The sequence below is a fragment of the Gossypium hirsutum genome, chromosome A03 (assembly GCF_007990345.1).
Source record: "Gossypium hirsutum isolate 1008001.06 chromosome A03, Gossypium_hirsutum_v2.1, whole genome shotgun sequence".
Lineage (NCBI taxonomy): Eukaryota > Viridiplantae > Streptophyta > Magnoliopsida > Malvales > Malvaceae > Gossypium > Gossypium hirsutum.
Window position 1 is genome coordinate 101479470 of NC_053426.1, and position 26607 is coordinate 101506076.

Below are 26607 nucleotides of genomic sequence, written 5' to 3' on the forward strand. Positions count from 1 at the left end.
GAAACTAGACTCATATATCTTCTTACCATAAAATCTTCAGAATTTTTGGTTTAGCCAATAAGTACAGTTTATTCTTTAAAGTCACCCCTGTTCTGCTTTCCAACAATTCTCACCCTTTTTCACTAAAAATTAATTATCTCTTCATACAGAATTTGGATGATGTTCCCATTTATTTCTCTTGAAAATAGACTCATTCAGGATTTTATACATATAAATTTAAGCCCCTAATTATTTTTATTCAATTTTTTATTATTTTTCAAAGTCAAAACATGGGAACCCGAATTCATTCTGACCTTGTCTCACAAAATTTATTATATCTCAAAATTTACAAATTCATTGCTTACACCGTTTATTCTATGAGAAACTAGACTCAATAAGCTTTAATTACATATTTTTTCATCTTCTAATTAGATTCCTAAAATTTATGGTTATTTTTCAAAGTTAGTCTATTGCTGCTGTCCAATATTGTTAGTGCAAGCTGTTTATTACCATTTTTCCCCTAAGCTTTTAATAAATAACAATTTCGTCCCTACTCAATTAGCCTCTCAATTGAGATGATTTTTCTCAATTAACACTTTATTCTATCACTTTAAACTAGTTTACAACCCTTAGGAATCAGAATTTCAGCAATAGGCTTTAATTCCAAACATTTTCACAATTAGGTCCTAAAAATCAATTTTTATTGAAATTACCTAATAAAATCATATCATAAACAAATTAAAGCTTTAATTTCATTCTATATCATCATAAACTTATAGAACTCAATCATGGTGACTTTCAATTTCATCCATGAAATCAAAAACTAATGAATTTAATAGTAGGACCTAGTTGCAAAAGTCTTAGAAACACAAAAATTACAAGAAAAAGGCAAGGATTAACTCACTTGGTGCAAAAATTATGAAATACCAGCTTAGAGAACCCTCCTATGGCATTTTTAACTGCTGGAATTGAAGAGAAATGAAGAGAAATCTAGATATTTCCTATTTAGTCTTAGCTTTATTGAGTTAATTTTGCAATATTCCAATTTTACCCTTAATTTATCAATTTTTCTGCTGATTTCATACCCTTACCGTCCAGCCCAAATAAATTTTGGGTCTAATTTCCTTTTAAATCCTTTCTCATTAGACTCTTAAGCTATTTAATCATTCTAGCAACTTTTACACCTATTACAATTTAGTCCTTTTCATTTAATTGACTACCCAAACATTAAAATTTCCTAACGAAATTTTAATACCACATTAATAACATTTCATAAATATTTATAAAATTATTTTCTCGGTTTTACGAGATAGAAGTCTCGATACCTTGTTTTTACCCAATTTCTTCAATAATTTCTTTTTCTAACTAACCACTAAATCGGTAAAATTTCTCTATCAATATTTTCATACGATTTTCCTATCATATCAATTTTCATGTAAAAATATTAAAATAAATTTCTCTTTAAATCGGATTTGTGGTTACGAAACCATTGTTCCGATAACTTTGAATTTAGGCCATTACAGAACGAGGAGTGGATCCTTGATTCGGGCTGCACCTTCCACATGAGTCTCAATCGAAATTGGTTTACAACTTATGAAACAGTGTTTGAAGGTGTTATTTTGATGGGAAATAATGCTTCGTGTAAAATCGCAGGTGTTGGAAACAATTAAAGTTAAGATGTTTGATGGAGTTGTCAAAACACTTAGTGACATACGACATGTTCCAGAATTGAAGAGAAAATTAATTTCACTGAGTACTCTTGATTCAAAAGGGTACAGATATACAACTAAAAGTGAGGTTTTGAAGATTTCTAAAGGTTGGCAGAGAAAGACTGTCAAGTTATATGTTTTGCACGGTTCTACTATTACTAGTAATGCAGCTGTCATTACCTCTTCCTTGTTAGATGATGATATTACTAAACTTTGACATATGCGCCTAGGGCATATGAGTGAGAATGACATGATAGAATTGAGCAAAAGATGACTTCTTGATGGGCAAGGAATTTGCAAACTGAAGTTTTGTGAACACTGCATTTTTGGGAAGCAAAAGAAAGTTCGATTCACTAGAGGAATCCATAACATGAAGGGAAGGTAGGAGTATATTCATTCTGATCTGTGGGGGCCATCAAGAGTTCCTTAGAGAGGTAGAGCTAATTATATGCTAACTTTTATTGATGATTTTTCTCGAAAAGTTTGGGCGTTTTTCCTGAAGTAGAAAAGCGATGTGTTTCCCGTATTTAAGTCTTGGAAAACTATTATTGAAAACAGATGGGAAAATAAATAAAATACCTCTGCACAGACAATGCCTTAAAGTTTTGTTCTGATGAGTTTAATAAACTGTGCAAGTCAGAAGAGATCGTGAGACACTTGACAGTTCTCCACAGCAAAACGGTGTTGCAGAACGAATGAACAGAACGATCATGGAGAAGGTTCAATGTATGTTGTCAAATGCCAACTTACCAAAGTCGTTTTGGGCTAAAGCAGCCTCTACTGCATTTTTTTATCAACCGATCTCTATCCATTGCCATTAAGAAAAAGACTCCACAAGAGGTATGTTCTGGTAATCCTGCTGACTATTCTGATTTAAAGATCTTTGGGTGTTCTATGTATGCTCATGTTGATAATGGAAAATTGGAACCGAGATCAATTAAATGTGTTTTTTCTTGGTTATAAAGCTGGTGTAAAATGGTATAAGTTATGGTGTCCTAAAAATAGAAAAGTTGTGATTAGCAAAGATGTTGTTTTTGATGAAACTGCTATGTTACCTAACTTATCTCTTAAAGACTCTTCCAATAAAGAAAATAAAAAGCAGGTGGAGTGTCAGATTAATCTAGAATCTACAACAAAGTTAACTCCTTAAGCTAGCACAAAAATTCATAATAGAGTTACTTCTTCACCATAATACTCTATCTCCAAAAATAGAACTAGAAGAGAAATTAAACCTCCAAAGAAATATACCGAAGCTGATCTAGTTGCTTATGCTTTAAATGTGGCTGAAGATATAGATGCAAACCAAGAGCCATCTAATTATTCTGAGGCAGTTAGCTGTGAAGACTCAGAAATGTGGATGTTTGCTATGCAAGAGGAGATGGAATCACTCTAAAAACAGAACATGGGATTTTGTAAAACTTCCTAAAGATAAAAAAGTTGTTCATTGTAAATGGGTGTTTAAAAAGAAAGAAATGACTCTAGGAGTTGAAGAACCTAAATATAAAGCAAGGTTTGTTGCAAAGAGTTACAGTCAAATTCCAGGAATAGACTTCACAGATGTGTTCTCTCTAGTTGTAAAGCATAGTTTGATTTGAGTTTTGCTTGGTATTGTTGTCATGCATGATTTGGAGCTTGAGCACTTAGATGTAAAAACTGCATTTTTGTATGGAGAACTTGAGGAGGATATTTACATGCAACAACCAAAGGGTTTTATAGTCTCAAAAAAAGAGGACTATGTTTGCTTGCTGAAAAAGTCCCTTTACAGTTTGAAACAGTCACCAAGACAGTGGTACAAAAGGTTTGATTCTTTTATGACTTCTCATGATTTCAAAAGAAGTAGTTTTGACAGTTGTGTTTACTTTAAGTAAAACAGTGATGGTTCTTTTGTGTATCTACTCCTTTATGTTGATAACATGTTGATAACAACAAAAGATAAATGAAAGAAAAGAAAGGTCAAAGCCCAACTAAGTGAAGAATTTGAGATGATAGATTTGGGACCAGCAAAGAAGATACTTGGTATGGAGATTCTCAGAGATAGAAAAGTAAGTAAACTGTACCTAAGTCAGAAGGGGTACATTGAGAAAGTTCTTTGCAGGTTCAATATACAGAGTGCTAAGCCTGTTAGTACTCCTTTAGCAGCCCATTTCAGACTTTCATAGGTTTTGTCTCCACAATCAAATGATGAGATTGAGTACATCTTACATGTTCCATACTCTAATACAGTAGGATCTCTCATGTATGTTATGGTTTGTTCACGTCTAGATTTATCATATGCAGTCAATGCAGTTAGAAGATACATGGCGAATCCCAGTAAAGAACATTAGAAAGCTGTTCAATAGATTTTAAGATACTTATGAGGTACTATTAATGTTTACTTATAGTTTGGAAGAACTAGAGATGGAGTCATTGCGTATGTTGATGCTGATATTGCTGGAGACCTTGATAGAAGAAGATCTCTTACAGGTTATGTCTTTACAATCGGAGGTTATGCAATCAGTAACCACTTTGCAAATTACAGTCACTTTATCTACCACTGAAGTTGAGTACATAGCGATTACTGAAGCTTGTAAAGAAGCTATTTGGTTGAAAGAACTCTTTAGTGAACTCAATGAACACCTTCAAATCAGTATAATATTTTGTGATAGTCAAAGTGTCATCTTCCTTACAAAAGATCAAATATTTCATGAGAGAACAAAACACACTGATGTTCGATATCATTTTATTCGTGATATTATTGCTTGTGGTGATATTGTTGAGAGCAAAATTAGTACTAATGAAAATCTTGCAGATATGATGACTAAGTCACTTCCTATAACCAAGTTTGACCATTGCTTCAACTTGGTTAGTGTTCGTTGTTGAAGTTAAACCCTTAAGGGGTTTTATGGAAAAGGTGGAGAACTTATTCGTTGAGATTTCGCGATGAAAAACTTGTTCATTGAGAATTCGTGTCAAGGTGGAGATTGTTAGAATTAAGTGACCCGAATCCTTATTTAAATAAAATACAGTGATGAAATAAAATAAAAGTAAAATCCATATAGAACTACACTTCTTTTATTTTATTTTAGAATAAGGTTTTTTAAACCTTATTAAACTCCATCTATTTGATATTGATTAGAATAAGGTGTTCCAGTCTTACTACACTTCTATTAGAATATGATTTTACAAGCCTATAAATAGACATAGTCTACTCCTCTTTTAAATTATTTGAATTCGACATAGTGAATTTTTTTCTCCTCTGCCCGTGATTTTTGTTTCCACGTAAAAATCTGTGTTCTTTATTTTTATTTCTCTTTTCTTTGCGATATATTATCATTACCGATATTCTATTTTTTATTGAATCACTAGATTTATTTGTTGAAGTAATATATGTTTTCTCAATTTAATGATTACTTTAATATAAGATTAATTATTTATTTCAAATATTTAAGTAATTGAATAAATATTTATTTTAGATTAAATGATGAATTTTTAAAGTGGAACATCATATTTTCTAAATATTTGAAATGAAAGAAACTTAAACTATGTTGCACATATCATGATTTTAATGGGTTAAAATAGAATCTTTGAAAATTATTTAATCGATAATTTTAATTTCTTATTCAAAATTAATATGTGACCCAAATTAACGCAAGTCGACCATATGGTGAAGGGAAGCTACTTGCGGAGCTAGTAAGCTTATGCTGCCTAAGGGAGGCATAATCTGTGGCAGTTTAGTGTCTTTAGGACACTAGGATCGACTGGCCAGCTATTTTCAATTGAAGTGTAATTTCAATTAATATTAAACCTCTCTAGTTAACTCTCTGTAAACTACCAATATTGGCATACCATAGCAGATCCATTAAACTAGAAAAATCCTAATTTTTAATATTGCTAAACATGAAGAGAGTTTTGTTCTGAAATTGCTTTCTTTACGGTTCTTTTAGGATTGTTTGTCTTTGTGTTAGGTACGATGCTTATACATTGTGCAATCCACAAAAAACATTGAGAGGAAAATTGAAACCCCAAAGTCACCTGCATGCTTTTTTTTAGACAAAACACATTAAGGCCATTCAATGTATAGTTGGAAAACGGAAACTTGTTTCATCAATCGACGAGCTTCTGCAGCTATAGCGTCTGATGATACAATTTGTGCACTTAAGACCCGTATGTTGGCCAACAACGGTGCCATTTTCCAGTGAGTGGACAGAATGTGATGTTGATGTTGATCATTTTAACCAGCATTATCGGGATGAATAACAACCGACGGGGCAGCTTTAAACTCCCATCCAATGTTTTGCTCGGGATTACCTTGTTACCGAGATGATGTTATAATACCGCTGCACAGCTCCATATTTCCTTCGAATCCGATCAGAATGCAGTACAATCATTGACATCCATTGTTTAGGTTGAAGAGCATTACGCGTGCCTGCAATAGCTGGTAACGGGAAGCCAGTTAGGCAGAAGACACTAGCTTATGCCTACGCTCAATAAGTCCACCCACTTCCATGATTTAAGCTTCTCTTTGATTTTTTTTTTTTTATATGTTAGAGAGAACTCAACAAACCCCCATGACCTCTCGCTTCAATATTGGTTTGACTCTGTATTTTTTTAACCACCAAAGCTCCTCATTTTCTCTAACCCTCCTTGATTTCATGTCTAACTCCTCGTTTTCCCCTCTTTCACCCATGATACGTAAGCACAGAGTAATTATTCAATCCTGACTAGACCTAATCCAATAGGATCGGTCTAATTCTCCAATTAGTCACGTCAAGCCCAAGCCCCCGCCCAGGATGATTAACAAAATACCTTCTTAGTATATATATATGTGTGATAAAAAAATTTATATTAACATCTGCTATAGCATAATTATACCTAAAAACAATTAACAATATTTTATTTTATTAAAATAATAAAAATATAAAAGAAATTATCATACCCAATTAGATTAACATTTAATTTTGAATCAAGACAGCACGTTACTTCCCTCTACTCAGAACCACGATATTTAACTTCAATTTACAATGCAGCGCAGATTCATAAACTCACTCTAATTCCACAAAGATTTTTCATGTAAATAATTCGTTTTATCTATACAAATAACATATTCAAATATACAACACATTTTATATTATGCTTTTTAAAAATAACATAATTTAAACATCCTACAAATATTACTGTAAATAAATAAAAGAAGTTGAGGGTTTCAGATATTCGATCCGTTCCATGTCTCACTCGATTTTTACAAGTGTAAAGCTGATAGATAAGCACGTCCAAACAATATAATAATAAAAGCGAAACAAATGCATGCCAACAAATAAGAAGAGGGAGCACAAAGATAAATAATAATATGAATGGATAATGAACATTTATGTCGAGTATTACACCAGAACAAGATATCATATTACCCTCCTATGTACAGTAGACGACTGTGGTTCAAAATACCACCGCCAACTTACAAAGATTTAACTACAATTCTTTTGAGCCCTCAAAATCTATTCCTTTATTTCCTTGGTCATATATATGATAGTACATTGAACCATGATTTCATTTCAAAAATAATAAAATAAAAAGGTTTCCACTTGCTCTTTGGCATTGTCAACTCTTTCACCCGCTCCCCTAACGCCTGTGTTTGTATGTAATTAATGCATTACCTAACTGACAAAACACACAGAAATCTGAAGCCATATATGTCGGCGAATGTTTCATTTTTCTTAATTTTATTTAACTTATATATATATATGAAACGGATTTAACTCAAAGGGGAAATTATGCTTCATTATTGTCCTTTAATTCAGAGCAAACAGAACATAGCAGCAAATGGATACAGACGTACCATATCTACTTATGCCATGGAAGTATATGCTAGAAGTAATCTCTGATATCGCTGTTGTCTTCGTAGTCTAATTGAATTCCCATTTGAAACCGTTGCCCGGTTTTGGCATTGGCTGTTCTGGTTCAAGGCTGATTTCCATTTCACTCTGAACAAAAAATCTTCCGTGTCCAAAACATAAGACACCTACCAGGTACCAATTCCACTCAATTAACTAATCATATAAATATATTGACAAGAAATGCAACCTTAAGGAATATTAGTAAATTTCACCAAGGAGAAGGAATTTCTAATGGGATTATACCTTGGAAGAATTGCAAGCAATCTTGCACTCCAAACCATTAACCACTTTAAGTCCTTCTGTTGTCCGGCATGTTGAAGAGAGTTCATCACCACCCGCACTTTTGCGTACATTCCTGCAAACACCATACTTAAATATCATGTTAACTTCAAGGACTATATGTCAAGAACCACATCTATAGTCATTATTAGTCAATATACCTCTTCAAGAATATTCCAGGCTTCTCTTTTTCCTTGGGAACAACTGAGAGAAAGTCATTGTGCAAATATGCAGCAAAATTAGGGTCCATGGAAACAGCTGTCACTTCAGGCTTATCATGTCCATAGTCCATAAGCTGGATGGAAAGACACGTTGGAGTTGATGACTGCAAACATAAAATATAAGATGCAGAGTGCATGTGAGAGTTCTATATCCACACAGATCAAATAAATCATCAATCTTTAAAAAAAAGAGACTTACACATTCAATTCGATATATATTCTCATCGTGAAGGAGAACACGAGCATTTTCATGATAAACAACATCAAATCTTCTAGATCTCCTTGATTTCTCATATGCATATAGTTGAAGAAGCTTATTGTCCATTTCATCACTTGCAATGGCTTGAAGCTGAGGCAAGCACCACAAAGATGAAAAAGTTGAGGTCGAGAGCGCGTAGGGAAAGAAGGGGGAAAGTTAGGGGAAAACAATAGCATTACCTGTTTGACAATTTTATATATCAGCTTATCTAATGTGAATAGAACATAAGACTGAGTTCCAATGATAGCTCGGCAATCATCCTCAAATTTTGTATTATCAGAAGAGCCATCGAGCAAATTGTAAAGTGCACTCATGAACCTGTACCATAAAGAGTTTAAAGGAAACAAGTACTGACCACTTTTAAACATCTGCCTGTACCAACAGAAGTTAAAACTATATTACCTAGCATAGAGATCAGTAGGACTAGGATCACTAGAAGCCCTCCATTTCCTATCTGCAGATGATGAATTAATCTTAGCTGATTGTATTCTCGCATACAATGTCTGTCAAAATTTTGCAGAGGGATTACTGAGTTGATGAGCAAACTATACAAGAAATATCCATTAAGATCAGTTAAAAATTAGTACTTCAACAAAATGTTACTTACATGGTGAAGCCTAAAAAGCACGTAAAATGAGTCATTTCCATAGAAAACTTGTGAATCCTTCTTGTTCTCATGTAATGGTGAAGGGACGTACTTTGCAAGGGGCTTTACAGTTAGCAGGAAATGTTCTGAAAATGGTAACAATGTAACATCAGCTTCCGCATCATGGGCATCAGCCATCCCTTCAGCCTCCCCTTCACTCTCCACTTTATTATCATGTTCATCATGATCAATATCTTCCTCTTGCTCCTCCCTCGATTCACCTTCGCCAGAATCACTTCCAAAAACCTCACCATTCTCAGAAGCATTCTCACTATCCTCTGATGTCCTCTGAGCACTTTCATCACCTTCATCATCAGCATCAGCATCATTCTCTCCCCCAGCCTCCCCACGGCACACTTCCTCCTCTCCATGTCTCTGGTATTGTCTGTTTGCTGCACCTTCCTTCACCTTAAGAGCAATCTCCAAACTAGCTTCTCCATAATCAGCAAAATTGTCTTCCTCAAAATCCCCATTTGGGGATAGTTCACCTTCTTCCCTTTCAACTTTAAGTTGTGCAACAGATTCTTCATTATACCTGTGGTTTTTAGAGCCTTCTGTCATCATCCCGTTTCCAGATATGATTGGCCTAGAACAACCGCCACCCTGCGGTATATGTATATTTTAGCACAATTTGAAAGTAAGATTACAACTGGCAAAATTGTCTGTGACTTGAGTCAAGCCGAACTGTCCAGTCACAGAAAATATGTAGGCTAATGTTTTATATTTATACACATCTCCCATAAACAATAATAGATAATTATAAAAGATACAATCACAAAGTCAGACACTTCATTAAAAACCAAAAACCAATAGCAGGAGATGAGTCAATAGCATACAACATCTAAATTGATAAACCTTATAGATTGATTAAATATCCAAATGGTCAACAGAAAGTACAGTTTGCTTAGTCCCAATATCAGATCATGAAAGAATACCGATCGCAGGGAACATATTTTAGAGAGCAATAATGAAGCAAAGGAAATAACTTGTTGACCATCTCAGAGATGAACTCAAACTGACAGCCAAATGAATATTGCCCATACCTCTGATGAAGGTAAATTTTCGTTATTTGACTTTAATTCAAGTCCACCCTCAACAGCAGCATTACCAGGTCTGGAAGGAGTAGCAATAAGACCTAGCAACAAAATATATCCCAGCATTCTAGTTAACTGTTTAGGAAATTTGAAAAAATCAATAGCATAACTAGCTTGACATTAAAAAGGAAAAACTTTAGAGGTGAAAACAAACCTGAAGTATTCTCAATGCTAGTTCTTCCATTGCTTTGCTCCACTCGCGCAATAAGAGATGCATTTGAAGCGACCAACCGTTCACTGGTACTAGCTTGTTTACTGACCCCTGCTATTTCGTCACCATTAGCTGGACTAACCTGCATTCTATCTTGTTGAGGAGCATCACAGGAAGATGCATTCTTATGACCAACACTATCTATATCAGCAGAACCATCTTGCTTGACACCATTATCCCCATTCAGCAACCAAGACCTACAAGAACTTGATTGCTCAGGTGGAATACTTTCATCTTCATGTCTGGAAGGATTCGAATGTTTGGAATTCATGGCAACGCCAGCACCACCAGGGCTCCCTTCACTCTCACCAACGCTAGCAGTACCATTTTTGACAGTGTTTTTAGCCTTCACAACATCTTCAGTGTCCTCTGCTCCCTGAGGACGGCAAGGAACCCCAAGCATAGGTTCCATGAAGGTAGTCCATATTTTAATTACTTTATCCAATTGTTCAGTTGTACACATTTCTCCACAGGAATATTTGATGAGCTGATAAAGATCTTCATGAATTTCAGGATCAGGGTACTCGAACTTCAAATTGGGAATAATTGGCCGTCTGTTTCCAGCAGCAATAGCAAGAAGCACATCATCTTCTTTGCGCTTCTTCTCGCTGATTTCTTTGATCTCAGCCAACAGAGCTGTACCAAATATGAAAAAGGGACAATGAAAACAGTTCAAGTAAGATAAATGTGATACAATTGTTTCAGTTAAAAGAACAAATTATAGAATAATCAAGAGTAAAATATTTAAAGCAATTTTCAATTAGTAAATTTCCATTATAATATTTTAAAATAACTAATATTGTCCAAAATAAATCGGGCGGGGTGTATTCAGAAAAAGACACTGTATAAAATCAATCAACTATGCAAGTTATTTCCTGGAGCATGAAAAAGGGGAAACATCAAGTCACTGATAAATGAAGTTTTCAAGACCAGCTACAATTAATATGATAGTCCACTGTCAGTTGGCATCACTTCATGGTAAATTTCAAAGAATTGTTTTTTAAAAGTAAAAATCAAATTGCATAAATATATATAAAATATACAACACAATATAGTCCTCCTGGACACCAATGTATTCAACTATCAAGCTCTATATCCGTTTTTGCTCATTAAAAGGAGAAAGCTAAAGATACCTTTAGTGCTTAAGTTCTTGGAGTCCTGCTGCTTAAAATAGAAGCTACGGTGGTCAAGCGATTTATGATAATTCTTAGCATAAATTTCAGCCCAAACTTTATTAAAATCAGATCGACATCTAGCCCACTCTTCTTGTTTCTGCTTCAAGCGGGTTAAAATAACTGGCAAAGCAAGATGGGCATTCTTCCTTAAAACATCCATCACATCAAGTCCATGGTCACCATATAAACGTTCAATGCACCTAAGATTCAGAGCTGCAGTGACAGTCATAAGAGAATAGTCATCAGGAAAAAAAAAAGGAAAGGGTGTGCTATACAATGCACAAGCAGATATTTTATTCATTGTTAGTCAGCTTATAACCTGTGAAGTGCTCCTCGATGCGAATTGGACTGTCTAGTTTGATGATATTATTGTTAATCTTTTCTAATAGTTCTTCTACTCGCTTGGTTGTTGCATTCACTGACTCTAACAACATATCCAGTTCAAACCTGACAACATAAAATAAAGATATTAGAAATTACTGATTAATTATAATTGAAAACATTAAAATATATTTTGAGTGATTAATAGCGCCAAAGGATGTAAAGTTGAAGAAGGCATGCAGACACAAATTAATTTCATACAGTTAACAAAGGCATAAAATGGTTGTGAAATTATGTGCATGCACCACCGACTAGATGAAAGGTAAATTTACAACAAAAGCTTAGGCGGAGGCACAAATGCAAACCCCAAATAGAGCTAAAGTGAAATAAAAACACCCATGTATAATAAGGAAAAACACGGCGATTATAACAGCTGATGGAAGCTCCAACCTGTCATCTTCACATCGAAATAAGCTTTCTTCATACTGGTTTTTGCGCATGTGTTTGAAAGAGTAGTCCTCACTCCCAGAAGTGACAGAAACCCAATGATCATTGAGAACTTCAGAACCTAGCTCTGTTTTCTGGCTTGCAGAAGGTATTGGGTACTGCAAGGCATTGGACAATCACAGTAAGTAATAACAGAATCAACATATCTTCCTGATCAAGATAACAAGGTTGAGTATAAAGCAAAAACTGCATACATTCTTTGGAAGAAGTCGATAACTAGGAGTGCACCGTTCACAATTGGAGAGGTCAAGTTCATTAATGGGTTTTCCAAAGTATTTATTATCCTTGCTGGAGAATAAAGAAACCTTGTGACCTGCATCTTTATTGGCAAAGGAACTTCTGTCATGTCTATCCCTTTCCCGGGTTTCACGGTCTCTAATCTTGACCCCATTATCCCTTTCACGATCTCTATCTCTGTCTTCCATCTTAACTGATCTAGGTAACTGCCCTTCATTCCGCAAGTACTCTGCAAGCATAATAACTTGCTAAGAATATATTTAAGTTCAATCAAAAGTAGAGGTCGGTTCAGTTTAACTGTAATGCTCCACTAGTTTTGCTCAACATGAATCTATAGTGGATGTTAAGAGTTAAGACTGTAACAGTGATTACTTTGCTTTTTATAAACCACAAGGAAACCTTGACTGAAGTTGATAAGAGAACAGATAGTAGTACTTACTTTCACTAACAAAATCCGCAAGCAAGCCCTCTGTATAATAATAGATTTGATTAGTCAACAATGACACAGCAGAATTATATAAAACCAACTTAAAAATTTTTTGCAGATACGTACCATTCTTCTCGCACTGCATCAAAAACTTATTAAAACCATCCATCACATCTGGGTATCTTCCAAGCAAATCATTCACCTAACAAGAAAGAATTACCACAAGGCACTAAGTTACTAATTTTATTTCAGTCATGTCCCTAACCAAGCAGTTTTCATATGTATATATGCACATATATTATTTACATGAATTATATTAAAAATTGGTGACACAAATTATCATTTTGGGGGGCACAAAATGTTCTGGTGTTGAATCTCTGCAAAATGCATGGGTCAATTCAAAAAAGTGCAGGAATGCCTTGAGCTTTTTCAGTTGAAAAACATAATAAAACTTCTAGTGTTCCAACTAAAATATGTAAAACAAACTAAAACAATTAAGATAAACAACAAGAATTCCTCATGTGAGCTGATGAAGAAATTAGTAAATTACAAACAAATGATGTCTGTTAACCATACCAAAGATTGCAATTCTGTGCGTGAGATTACTTCATTGCTATAGAGACGAAGGCACCTCAAAAATTCCTGATAATGATCAGGATTTCGTAACTTCTCCTTCACTTTATCACAGAAAGCAAACTCCTGATTGTAAACACCTGATATGGGATCCAGTCAGTCAAAGAAAAAACATGTCAAGGAAAATCAAAAGGCAATTATTAACATTTCAAAATTTTACAATGCCAGATTATCAACAAGAAAAACATGCAGATGGAAGTTGCCATAAAATGATTACATCCAATCAGGAAAAGCATAGCCATTCACACAAAAGAAATATCCCTTATAGTACTTCCACGAAAAGTAAGCAGATACTAAGGAATTTAATGAAGATTAAATTCGTCAATGGCATGATAGCAGACCCCAGAAGAAAAATATTATATTAATATGAGGTTAAAATTATATTATATACTATAGAAATGTCTTACAGAAAGATAAGCACCTATTTATGTTTTTTTATTGTCAGCCATAGCTTTTCCTATACTGTTCAACTGAGAAGCAGAAAACTCACTTTTCATTGCATTTTTATCATCATATGCAGAACCATCCCCCCAAACTTGCTGCAATTGTTCCACACCTGATTCTTCACTTCTACGAGCAGGTTTTCCATTCCGTTTATGTGGAAACCGCATGTTGAAGTCTCTGTTGCCATCAATTTCAAAATCTCGATCATCATGTTCTCGATCTCTTATATCTCTGTCTTCTGTCTTGTCCCTTTCTTTTTCACCACGCCTTCTTTGCTCTTTTTCAGCTTTCGTCATAACTCTATCATGATCAGGATCAGCACGTTCCATGCTAAGGTCACAGTCACCAAGCAGAGCTGTACTCCTATCTTTCTGCCAGATATTCTCATAAATCAAATGTTAGCTTGATTGCTGATAAGTAATCAGGAGTGACTTAAGGATTAGGCTAAAACAAACCTTGTCAGCAGGCACTGCACACATTCCAGGCATAGCAGAGCTCCTCTCTCGGGGTATAGAGTTTCTACCAGTAGAAGCATAATGATTAGAGGCTGTCGCTGAGGTATCAGGCAGAAAATGAGTGAACTCCAAAAGCAGATCTGGATGGTCTCGGAAAAGAGCAGCAACCTATAATGAAATATAGTTTCTGATCAACAAAATCCAACAACCTAGGCAGCACACAATTCCCATTCAAATAGGGAAGTCAGAGAAAGGAAGGGAAATATAACCTAACATACCTCCTGGTAGACCTCAGTGATAGACTTATTTTCTTTTCTATACATGTTCAAAATGTCTAAAAATGATTTGTAGACATGGTCATCACCCTGAAACCTTGTCTGCAAAAATCCAAGAATGAGATCAGATATTATGCAGCTATCTCATAAAATTCAGCAATGCACAAATTCTACCTTAATTTTGTTTACAAAATTAATAGCTTCTTCAAACTCCACAGGCTTCTTTTGGGGAGGTTGTTCATCCTCCAATGGGAGGGTGATCTCATATCCTTTGGGCAAAAAGGTATTGAAACCCAAAATTAGGTCTCGATACCCTTTAAATAACTCCTTTACCCTGGCTATGACACCCGCAGTATCAATTCTACATTCAGCCCACCATTACAGCAAGTCACAAATTGCTTCGTACAAACATTATGAGGGGATAAAGAGCAAAACTTCAGAAAAAAGCCGATAATGATCAAACCTTTGAGCCTTGAAGTCTTTCATTACTTCAAGGAAGTCGTCATATTTCTCCCTCTTTTCTTGAAATATATCTTTAACTGCCTTGAGATATGCCAATGCATCATTTGTCGTAAGTTTCTGGGTAGCTCCTGTCCCTCCTACCATCTGCTGTTGCCCAGAGCTTCATCATAGAAAAACAAAATACAACATAAGATCAAAGATCTCCAGTAAATCATCACATATTCTTCCATGTGGAATTTAAATATATATCCATATACATGTGTATATATATCATTATCACCTTAAAAAGTATATAAACAGCTAGGGTCATTTAACCTTTCTACGCACAAATAAAACCATATCTTAATACTACACAGGCTCTTCACAGATGAAAAATTGGAAACTTGCCCATCTGGAAAAGAAAGAATATTACTATTTTTTGCTATCTACAAACATCTTTAGAGAAAATGAAATATTTCCAACCAGAACTTTAGGGAAAAAACATATCTTTTCGTCAAAGGTCAAAGATAATTCACAATTATAAAAGAGGCCAAACTTACTTAAACTAAGATTAAACAAGCAAAAACACTAATCAAATCTGCTAAACTAAACAAGCGAAAGAAAAACGACAGTAATTGACCTGTAACGATTTCAAACTTAATCTCATTGTAGCTTTCATAACGAAAACACGAAATTGGACCAAAAAATACTCAATATACAAAGAAGATAAAATTTTATTTTACCCTTCTCCTCGAGAAGAAACCACTGGTCTTTTAAGTTGGGAGCCGCCGATGTAGACCTCATCTCTAGACCGCTTCATCTCTTTTCCTTTTTCCAATCAAGATAGAAGTTTTTTCCAACCTTTTTCTTTATTTTCACCAACAAATCATGCTTTGAGCTTTGATTTATCTCCAAACAGAAATTCCTACAATCAACAACAAGAAGATGAAAAAAAACACAGTTATTTAAACCAAAAATTAAGCACAAAGCAGATCTCAAAACCAAACAGAAAATCACCAAACGAAGAAAATTCTTTTTTTTTCTTTTATCTCCTTACCTCCCCAACAGATCATCACCAAGAAGAATTTTACAAGTAAATTTACATTACTTGCAGATAAAGGCACGCTAAATGAAACAGAAAACCAAAATATTACTTCAGTTTTCTCACACAAAAAGGGGGAAAAATGGCCAAATTATAAAGATTAAAACAAACAAAAAAAAATTTCAGTGTTCTTAAGCAAACTCTGCAAAGAACAACAACAACAACAAAAAGGAGTTGAATATTTCAGATCGAAGGATTCTCGTGATTGTAGCAAAGACGTTGAAGAGAGGGGATTTTACGAGAATTAAAATTTATTTTCTTTTTATTTAATATTTTTGGCTTTGGAGAAACAGTGTTGTTTGTTGTTGATGTAAAATTTTTGAAGAGAGGAAAAGAGTTTAAGATTTGTGATTTATTTATATAATGGGAAGTGCGCGATGGATATCAATTGCTCTCTCATTCCTAATATGAAGAGGAGAAAAGGAGGTATGGGGAGGATAGCTATTACACGCCCGCTAGCCGGTTGCTTTCGTTTTGGTTTACCGGTTGTCGTCGGTTAGTGCTGGAAGGGTAATTCTATTTTCATCAATAAAAGGAAAATTAGGGTATGGTTAGGGATTTCTAAGAGGCAATTTTAAAAAAAAAAAATCATAAATTGTTGGTAATGTTTTTTAAAAAAATATGTGTATTAACATATTCTATTACGTTAATTAATCACAAATATGAAAATATATATATTTTTAATTCCTTCGCTGAAATTTTAATAATTTAATAATTTCGGTTGTTTTAATCATAGTTTTTTTAAGTTATAATTATATATTTTACAACTGGAAAAAAACAGGGTCTCAAGTTATGAAATCTTAAGCATCGAGAAAGCAGGGGGGCAGCTTCAATAATAGGGTTAAAAGATTGTAAAGGGGAAATAAGGGTAAAAGGGTAAATTGAATGAAATTGAAATTAGGGTTAGGGATTGGGAAGGGAGCAAAGGATATGTTGTAAAAATAAAAAATTGCAACTTCAAATATAGGAAGAAGGAGACTTTGAATGTGAAAAATGACAATGTTAATGTTTTTCTGGGTTTACTTCTCTATTTTTGGATCATGTTAACAATCATGCTTCGAAAAAATAAGGGATAAGAGTTAAATGGATTAGACAAAACATTAAAAGTTTTTCTTACATTGAGAAAGTAAAAGAAAACATTAAAAAAAATTTCTTGCATGGATTGGAGAAAGGATTTCTTTTGAGTTATTTGATGGTTTGTGTTAATACTACTTGCAAAAGGATAAGGTGTAAAGGGAAATTTAGAAGTGAAAAGTAATGGGCTGGTGAAAGCCTGGGTCAGTGAACAAATACATGAAGTGAGGGCTAAGCCCATGGATTACCCAAGGTTCAACCGCAATTGCTGACCCAAGTTAAGCTGGCCTTGTCGGTTCGGCTCTTTGTACAGGAGATCTCCTTATATTAGTTTATTTTTCTTTTTTTTATTAATTAACCATCATAATAACAACTCTCATTTTTATTATTCAATATATAATACGTATTACGTATATATATAAAAGGAAGGAAGGTTATACAAGTGGCAATTCTCTTTCTTTTTTTTCTTTTTTCAAGTTATGTTTTTAGAATATTTTTATTTCGATTAAAATATTACACGATTATATATAATTGGAATATTCTAAAAATCATAGAGACTATTATGCGGTTACCCATTTATAAGACAATAGTCAATTTTTAATTTTAACCTCTAGATTATGCTGAAACTTAATATTTAATCTATATATTTTATTTTTTTACATAATTTAATCCCTTTATTTTTATAATATTATTAGTTACTCTAAATAATTAATATTATTAACTATTTCAATCAAAATGCTAATGCTATTTTTTCTTAACATTATTCTAACAAAAATTTTGATTTTTACCATAACGAGTTCGAATGTGTGTTTTTAAAAAAAATTCTAATCAATATTTTCAACATTATTTTTATTGTTACGTGACTATCAAGTGAACATTTTTTTTTATTTTAAAATTTTAATAGAAGAATTTTAACAGTAGTGATAGACCTAATCATGAGTCGAGCCACCCGCTTGGCCTGATGATCTACTTGAAAATTGAGAAGCTTGAGCAAAAATATAGGCCCAAAAAATGAGATTGGATAAAAAAATAATGCCTATTTTTCTAAACGGTTTGAGCCTCGAGTAGGATTTTCCTTGGCCTGATCCAATCAACCTAAACTTTCTTTTATGTTGTTGTTTGTTGCTATTTTGTTGTCATTCCGCTATTATATTGCTACTATTTTGTTGTTATTGTTTAGATATTGTATAACTCTTATTTTATTGTAAATTTTGCTACTATTTTAGAGATATTTGTTTGCTAAGTTGCAACTATCTTAGTGTTATTTAAGTATAAAGACTTTTTTTTAATGTATTTTCAATTTGTTGGGATATCTATTTTTAAATCCAAAAACTAAAAGACTATATTCTAAAAATAAAAATAAGGACTAAATTTCAAATGTAGGAGGTGTTAGGGACTTGGAGCATGTTTTAACTTTCAAATTTTTACTTTATAAATTGACACGAACAAATAACCAACTTAATGCGAAACGTAGGTTAAAAACAGACCTGATCATGGGTCAAGTCGAGTTTGAATCGGGGTGATGCCAAAATATAGGCATATTTTTTAGGCTCCGGTCCAACCCAAAAAATGGTCCTAAAATTTTTGCCCATACCCGTTCCAAATAAAAAGATGCTAAACCCGAGCTTGACCCTACCCGCATTAAATTTTTTATATTATTTTTATATAAAAATAATTTTTAAAAAATATAATACATTAAATACACTAAAAACATTAAAATAAAATTTTCGCAACAAATTAAAAATACATTAAAAAATCTTTATACTTAAATAATATAAAGATAATTAAAACTTAGCAAGCAAAATGATAGAAAAACAACAGCAAAAGAAAAAATGGCATATTTGGGCTGACTCAGGCCCAAACAAAAAAATCTTACTCAAGACTTGACCATTTGAGAAAATGAGCCTTTTTTTTTTTGTCAAATCTCATTTTTTGAGTCTATATTTTTTACTCAAATTCTCTCATTTTTTGGATGGGCCTTTGGGTGTAAGATACATAACTCAACCCATGATCAAGTCTAATTGAGAACCATATTAGTATATATAATAAGGATGATTATTAGATATATTAAAGGTAGAATTTTTTTCTTTTTGTAATATCACTAGTGAAATTAAGAAACATTTATTTGTCCTTAATTGATATTTAAAAATAGTAAATAAATGAGATTCATGGCGGTTTTATAACTTTGCTTTTAAAATTAAGTTTATGTACTTTTCACGAGTTTTATTTTTAGGAAATTAGTTTATCTATTTTTTCAGATTTAAAAATTCATGTCCAACTGTTAATACTGATAATTAATTTTTTAATTTTAAATTCATTACAGCATCATTTTTTTTAGTTACGTTATTTTTTTATTTCAAAACATCATACCAACAAATTTAAAAATTTGAACAACTTAACTTAAATTTTGAAATCTAAAAAATAAAAAGATTAAATTCTTAAAAATACGTGTTAAATTCCTAAAAATAAAAAATATAGAGATTAAAATTTAAATTTATTAACAGCATAATCAAGTTTGCTTAATTTTGTTCATTAAATCACGATGATTATGTATTGCCTTGAGTCAAAGACCTAAAACATATAGATGGAGGAAACTATTGCAACCAATGCAGTTGGCTTTTCAGTTGATAAAGCTGCACCCTGCAATATCAAGTAATCAGCAACATGGGCTTTCCTTGGGTACGCTGCTAGTCCGCTACTCTGTGGCTTCAGTTTGGTATAAAATTAGGCACCAAAACCCTCGTTGAGATAACTATTAATGAATGAAAAAGCTTAAATGAGAGGGTTTTTGTGTGTTGATTTGTTTATTTTTAATTTTTTTATTCATTAAAAACTCTTCTTTTTTTCTTTCAAGTTAACGAACATTAAATCAATGTATCATAAATATTGGACAATTATATTTGGGAACATACTTATAATCATATAACCAGATTAAAATAAAATATGTTTTTTGAACGGTAAAAGAAAAAAAACCAAACAAATTACAATTAAATATATTTTTTATTTTTAGATATTAAATAATTAAAAAAACATATATATTAGTGGCAATTATATTATAAAATAAATAAAATATAATAGTTAAATAATTAAATAATAAACAATTTTTTTTATACAATATTAGAACTCGTATAAAACGAATGTCTAATAATAATTTTGTTCCTTCTCAACCTTGGCAATAAATATACCAAGTAAGAGGGAATTGGCAAACAAAGTGACGTCACTGTCTCCTTCTCAATATGCATAGACAAGCATTCATAGGAGGTGGTCGAAGAATTGAACTGCCGAAGGTAAGCCTATACGAATATAGGAGATTTAGAATTCCAACCAAGTCCAATTTACTTTGACATTATTTTTCTTAAGGACCACGAAAGGCGAGTTTAATGGCCTCCAGGCCCAATTACTATTCCCAATATTTTGTAACTTGTACCTGATTTTACGTTTTTTATAATTTTAAAAATATATATATACTAATTATATCAGAATTAGTCTAATTTATAATACACTTCCATTAGATTTGAAAAAAATATATTTAAGAGAATAAAATAACATTTTAGAAATAACGAAAATGAAAAGTGGATAATAACTCGTAATAGAATATTAAATAATTAGATCTAATAACTTATCATTTGAATATGAATTAAAATTTCACCTACAAAAAATCATTACTTTAATACTCGTTAAATTTAACATAATATTTTAGAACGCAATGGTTAACAACATTCACAATTATATAAATTTTAGTATAATCAAATAATAGTAAAACTGTAGTAATAATAAGTAAGCATTTCAAATAATAATGAAAATCATACATTTTTTGTGACGAAAACAAAACTTATTAAATAATACTAAAATATGACTTTTTTTTTCCAATAATTCTTTAGATGTTATTTTCAATCGAAATGTCTTGGTAATGCATATATTTATGATGCTAAATATTAATTTTAATCGGTATAAAACTATACCACTAATTAAGTGATAATTAATCTAAAATAATAACTATAATTTAATATGAATCCAAAGTCTAATTAATTGGTATAAACTATTACATTGATAATGAAAACATTATTAATAAATAAATAAATTTATACATTATAGATAGCATTACAATATATTGATTTTATATTTTTATATATAATGTTAATCTCACATAATTATTTTTTATTAATTATTATAGTATTTAAAATAAAATAAATATATAAATTATATTTATTTAATTAAAAATATTGAATTTTCATTATTTTTAATTTATCCAAATATATTCAATGATTTTATATATTTATGATTTTATTTGTGATTTTTAAGTAAAAATTTTAAAATATATGACTAAATTAATTAATTTTACATTAGTATACTATCATATTAATTAATATTACTTTTATTATTATCACTTAATAATACTAGTAATTTATTATTTTAATCTCAATTTAGTAATATTATTTACAGTAAAGAATATTTTAATCAATTTAAATTTTTTTCTAAACTCGTGTTTTTATATAAATTTTTTTTCACATGCAAAATTTTAGAAATTGAAATATTTTTATTTTATTATAAAATTTATAAATTGTTTGTGATATTAATATTGTATAATATTTAAAATTGTTATTTTTCATATTTAATTTATATACTACCGGATTAAAGTTCAAATAACAATAATTTTACTTACCCAAAGTCTTATTTAGCCCATAAAGCCTTTAATTGTTTCATATAAACAAATTACGTTGTAAAATCATATATATCACACAAACACACATATACATATATATATATAAGGATAATGACAAAAATTACCCTTGTACTTTAAACAAAATTATAAATGTAATACTTCTATTTTTAAAATATTTAATATGATATATGAACTTTAATTTTTGTTGATGTTAAAATTAAAAAATCCCCAAACATAGGCCACCGCATGTCACTTTTGACAAAGATTTTCATTTCAAATTATTTTAGGGACCCCACAATAAATAACCCCATTTAATTTAAACAAAATAAAAAACATTAAATATAAAAAGGCTAAATTACAGAATAAAACCTTTTTTTTAACTACGAAAATAGGTCAGTTTTTTTTAAATGACAGAAATGGGCCAATTTTGCTAAAACGTGTCCAACTGGTGTCCTTTTTATGGGAAAAAAAACTTTTCTCCTCTGACCAGTAAAGCGCTTCCAGCTCAGTGCGCTAAGCAAAAACGTGTCCAAGTTAGCACGTTTTTCCCCTCCCCCAACGATCACTTACAACGGCTTGCCCCTCCCCCCAACGGTAAAAAAAAAATCTATATAAAAACACATGTATACTAAGATTCTAAACAATTAATTATATATATGCATATTATAACAGTTTTATCTTTTAATGTTGTAACAATCCAAAAATTAGTGATGTCAAGATATTTATCATCTTCTTTTTTTCAATTCTCTCTTTGGCCAAATGTTCAAGAGAAGAAGAAGGTTTTCAAACGTTTTAATTTTAACCCTTTGATTAGTAAGCTATTTCAAGTCCATTTTTTTTAATTTATATTTTTAAGATTGTGGAAGCTTGATTTAGCTAGCCCATGTATTATTTTGCAAAACTGTTAAAGTTTTCAAAAGTTGCTATTGTTGATTTCTTGAAGTTTCTTGTGCTAAATTATTAGATTTTTAGCTTAAATATGAAAAATGACTAGTTATAAAGTTTAAATGTTAGTTTCGTAACATAAGGACTAAAAAGAATTATTTGTAACACTGTTATGAGACTTTGATAAAAATAAATAGTAGAGAGCTTATAAAGGAAGAGATTGAAATAAGATTAGAAAACGAAGCTCAAATTTGAAAGATATGGCTATTTCAGTTTTAGGGACTAAATTGAATAAATGTAAAAATTTAAGGGACATTTGAAAAATAAAATTAAACTGATTCATGCTTATAATAGGATTATATGAGATGTTTGGAATTGATAAGTTGGACTTAATTATTGTATAGACCAATAATTGAACCAAATCGAGGCTAGTTGTTGAAAAGCAAAAATTGTCTAATAGTCCTTAAAAGCTTGTTTGGTTACTGTTTCGCAAGGTAAGTTCATATGGAACTTACTAAGTTAATTCATGTTATGTTTTTATTTATATAAATTGAATAATTATATTTGTTATATGTTTATTTTGTTATGCAATGTATGATATCGAGGGAAATTGAAAATAATTATTTGAGTTTAAAATATTATGTTTGAGATTGATTATCGAACTAGAAGACTAATTTAAACAACAATAGAAATTTGTGTAACTTAGTGATTATATGTATTGGCATTGAATTTGGTTGGAATGTATTATGTTATATAATGAAACTAGAAGAACTTACTTAAATCATGGGAGAGCAAATTGTTTAACTAAACACTTTATTGACAACAGCAGTATTACAACTTTGAAAATTTACCAAAAATTGTAGGAATCGAGTTAAAGTTTGAATCTAACATTAATTTAAATCTTATTGAGTCTAGTTTTGCACAAAAGCAACGGTGAAAGCAATAGAATTGTATATTATGAGATATAATATTTTTTATGAGACAATGTTAGAATGATTTCGGGTTCAGTTGTTCTAAATTTGAAAAATCATTATAAATTGTAAAAAAAAATTTAGGTGATGGAATTTATATGCCTAGAATATTAATTAGTCTATTTCCAAGGAGAAAAACAAAAACATAATCGAAGACTTATAGTGAAAGATATTTAATTTTTAGTGAAGAAGAGTCAAAGTTGCCTAAAAGCAGAATAGGGAGAGGTTTTAAAAAAACAAAACTGGTATTAATCTACCAAGAAATAAATTATGAAATTTTTATGATAAACATTTTATTGAGTCAGGTTTCAAAAACAAAAAGCGGATCTTAATTTCGAATTATGTAGGTCTAAATATAAATAATTTAGTAATTACTACTCAAGAAGACAGTTCTATTAAAAGTATATGTCTAAATAGTGAAATGATAATTCATGTTACGTAAAAACGTGTCATACTAAGGCTAAAGATTCTTTTATAAATACTTGTACATAAAGGAAGTGGAATAGAGAGGAGGAGGAGGAAAAATAATAGAAGAGTTATAAAATGAATTAACAGTTGATTATGACTGATCAAATCATATTGGTGTAAATTTAATTGATTATTGAGATAGATGGCTAAATTGAATAAAAGTGAAAATCTTAAAAACTAAATGAAATTGTGAAATTGGTTTGGAATTGAAATGGTATTATATGTTATGCATGAAATGATATCATGAGTGATAAATTGATGATATTAAGATCGATAGAATGAGAATTGAACTTATAAGAAAATTGGATAAATTATTACCTTATTAATTGCTCGGGTGGAGTTATTTTGACTATATATCAATTAGCGCTGGGCGCATTTTACTTCAGACGTTCCGATGAATGCTAGGTGCAAACTAATTACTTCAGATATTCTAATGAGGCATTGGGTGTCAAATGGTTACTTCGACTTTGTGTCGATGAGTGCTAAGTGCAATATTTACTTTTGTTATATCGATGAGCGTTGGGGGCAATCTATTTTATTCAGAAATTATATGATGAGGCACCAAGTGCCAAATTGGGGTGTTGGTTGGATTTGTGTATCCGTCCATATCCAAGTCAAGTTAATAAGGATTTAATATGTAAAAATTTATAATTATAATGAAAAGAATAGTTAATGTGAAAGAAATTTGTAAACCAGATTAATAAGTCTGAAAGATTGGTATGAAATTGTGATGAATTCAACGATTCAATTTGGAAAATGACATGTTAACATGATATATTTCTAACTAGTTATTTATTCATATTTAAGATGATTTATAAGATACATTTACAATGAGATGTTGTGTATTGATGATTAATTGAATTGTGATTCTGAAATTGAATGTGAACATATATATTGGATTGAACTATAATGAAATCATTGTCATATGATAAGAACAATGTACAGGGTACGAGTATGCAAATACGATAAAATTCAGGATATGATATGTGGAAATATGAATGGTTCTATCAGGAGTGATATTATAATTGGAATTAGAAATTTAACAATGTAATGAAATAGATTGACAATAAATATGATAATGAAATGAGTTAGTGACTTGATAAAAGATATCGAAATGAAATAGTATAATGCTATGGAATCAATTGTGTATATATGTGGATCATGATAAAGGAACTACATGAACTTCTGTGTGAATAAATTGGAAATGAGCTTTGGGGAGGCTAAAATGAATACGAATGAGTAGATCGACTCCAGAAAGAGATTTAAATGGTTTATTGTTGTGGAATGTGTTAGGAAATGTGCCCATATTGTAGTAAACATGTAACTGTTTTTTATTTATTTAAACGATGAATAAATAAATAAAGTTAATTTCACATTTCACTATTATGTCTTTTGTATTTATTGTTTTTTATATTTTGCATGCATAGCGAAATTGTGACAATCAAATATTAGCTCATTGATTGTCTAAAGTTCAAACTGAAGATAAGTGGCATTGTAAAGAACGTTTACATTGCGAGAAAGATAACTTACTTTAGTAGATGTCTAAATGAATCTGTAATCCCGTAAAAGAATCAAAGTGAACATTTGATTCAAATACTAAGAAGGATTATTATGTCGTCTACAATTCTAATTAGAGAGATGACTATTCTTGGCTATCGGAGCAGTTAACTCCATGAGTAGAGATATAAATGTATTCATTGGTACAATGATACATTGGACTGGACCCAAGATAAATTAAATTTGAATCCGTTTGTAAATTAATTCACTTCTGACGTTCATGGTGTGATTTATCTAAGTTTATTTTCCATTGCGTTTTCCAATCTGCTTTTCCAACATAATGACCATGAAATTGATTTTTTTAATGTTAATGACATAAATGTTTAATTCATGATTGGTATTGAGTTTTAAAAAGGCTTTATAATAGGTGTTGGCATGTAAATGCGATTGATCACTTCTATTGCATTGATAAATGTATTGGTTTGACACTTGATATGAATGACATACTAGTTGGATGTTACAATTTTCTTAACTTGTAATTTTGTTATTTGAATCATAAAAATACTACCGAGTTCCATTGCTCAACATATGGTTTGTTTTTTGTGCGCAAATTAGGCATAATTCAAGATATTTGAACTAAGACTTCAACATCCAGTCAATAATCCCGATCTCGTCAATGTTTGTATATTCCGTTTTCATTCAATGTTGGCATGTACCTAGTTGAGTCTAATTTGGTTTGTTCTTAAGTAATTGCTCTTGTTCAA

General features: G+C 31.3%; 1 protein-coding gene across 5 annotated transcripts; it reads right to left on the bottom strand.

Annotated features, from left to right (window-relative positions):
- Window positions 1–5588: 5588 nt before the first annotated feature.
- On the bottom strand, window positions 5589–16689 carry LOC107886630 (paired amphipathic helix protein Sin3-like 4). 5 transcript variants are annotated; one of them, XM_041100055.1, is made up of 24 exons: window positions 16241–16689; window positions 15927–16108; window positions 15206–15364; window positions 14917–15103; window positions 14746–14844; window positions 14468–14635; window positions 14059–14383; window positions 13512–13648; window positions 13062–13137; window positions 12948–12977; window positions 12466–12737; window positions 12215–12369; window positions 11763–11890; window positions 11402–11656; window positions 10212–10904; window positions 10007–10098; window positions 8925–9566; window positions 8720–8820; window positions 8497–8635; window positions 8258–8407; window positions 7999–8162; window positions 7802–7913; window positions 7501–7683; window positions 5589–6102 (listed from the first exon to the last, which is right to left on the bottom strand). In XM_041100055.1, the coding sequence occupies exons 2-23, from the start codon at window positions 16001–16003 to the stop codon at window positions 7510–7512; spliced, it is 4335 nt and encodes a 1444-aa protein (XP_040955989.1). In that variant the 5' UTR covers window positions 16004–16108; window positions 16241–16689; the 3' UTR covers window positions 5589–6102; window positions 7501–7509. The 5 variants fall into 5 exon arrangements, with proteins under 5 accessions (XP_040955989.1, XP_016666143.2, XP_016666142.2 ...); XM_016810654.2 differs by lacking the exon at window positions 5589–6102 and adding an exon at window positions 7004–7290; XM_016810653.2 differs by lacking the exon at window positions 5589–6102 and adding an exon at window positions 7004–7318.
- Window positions 16690–26607: the final 9918 nt, after the last annotated feature.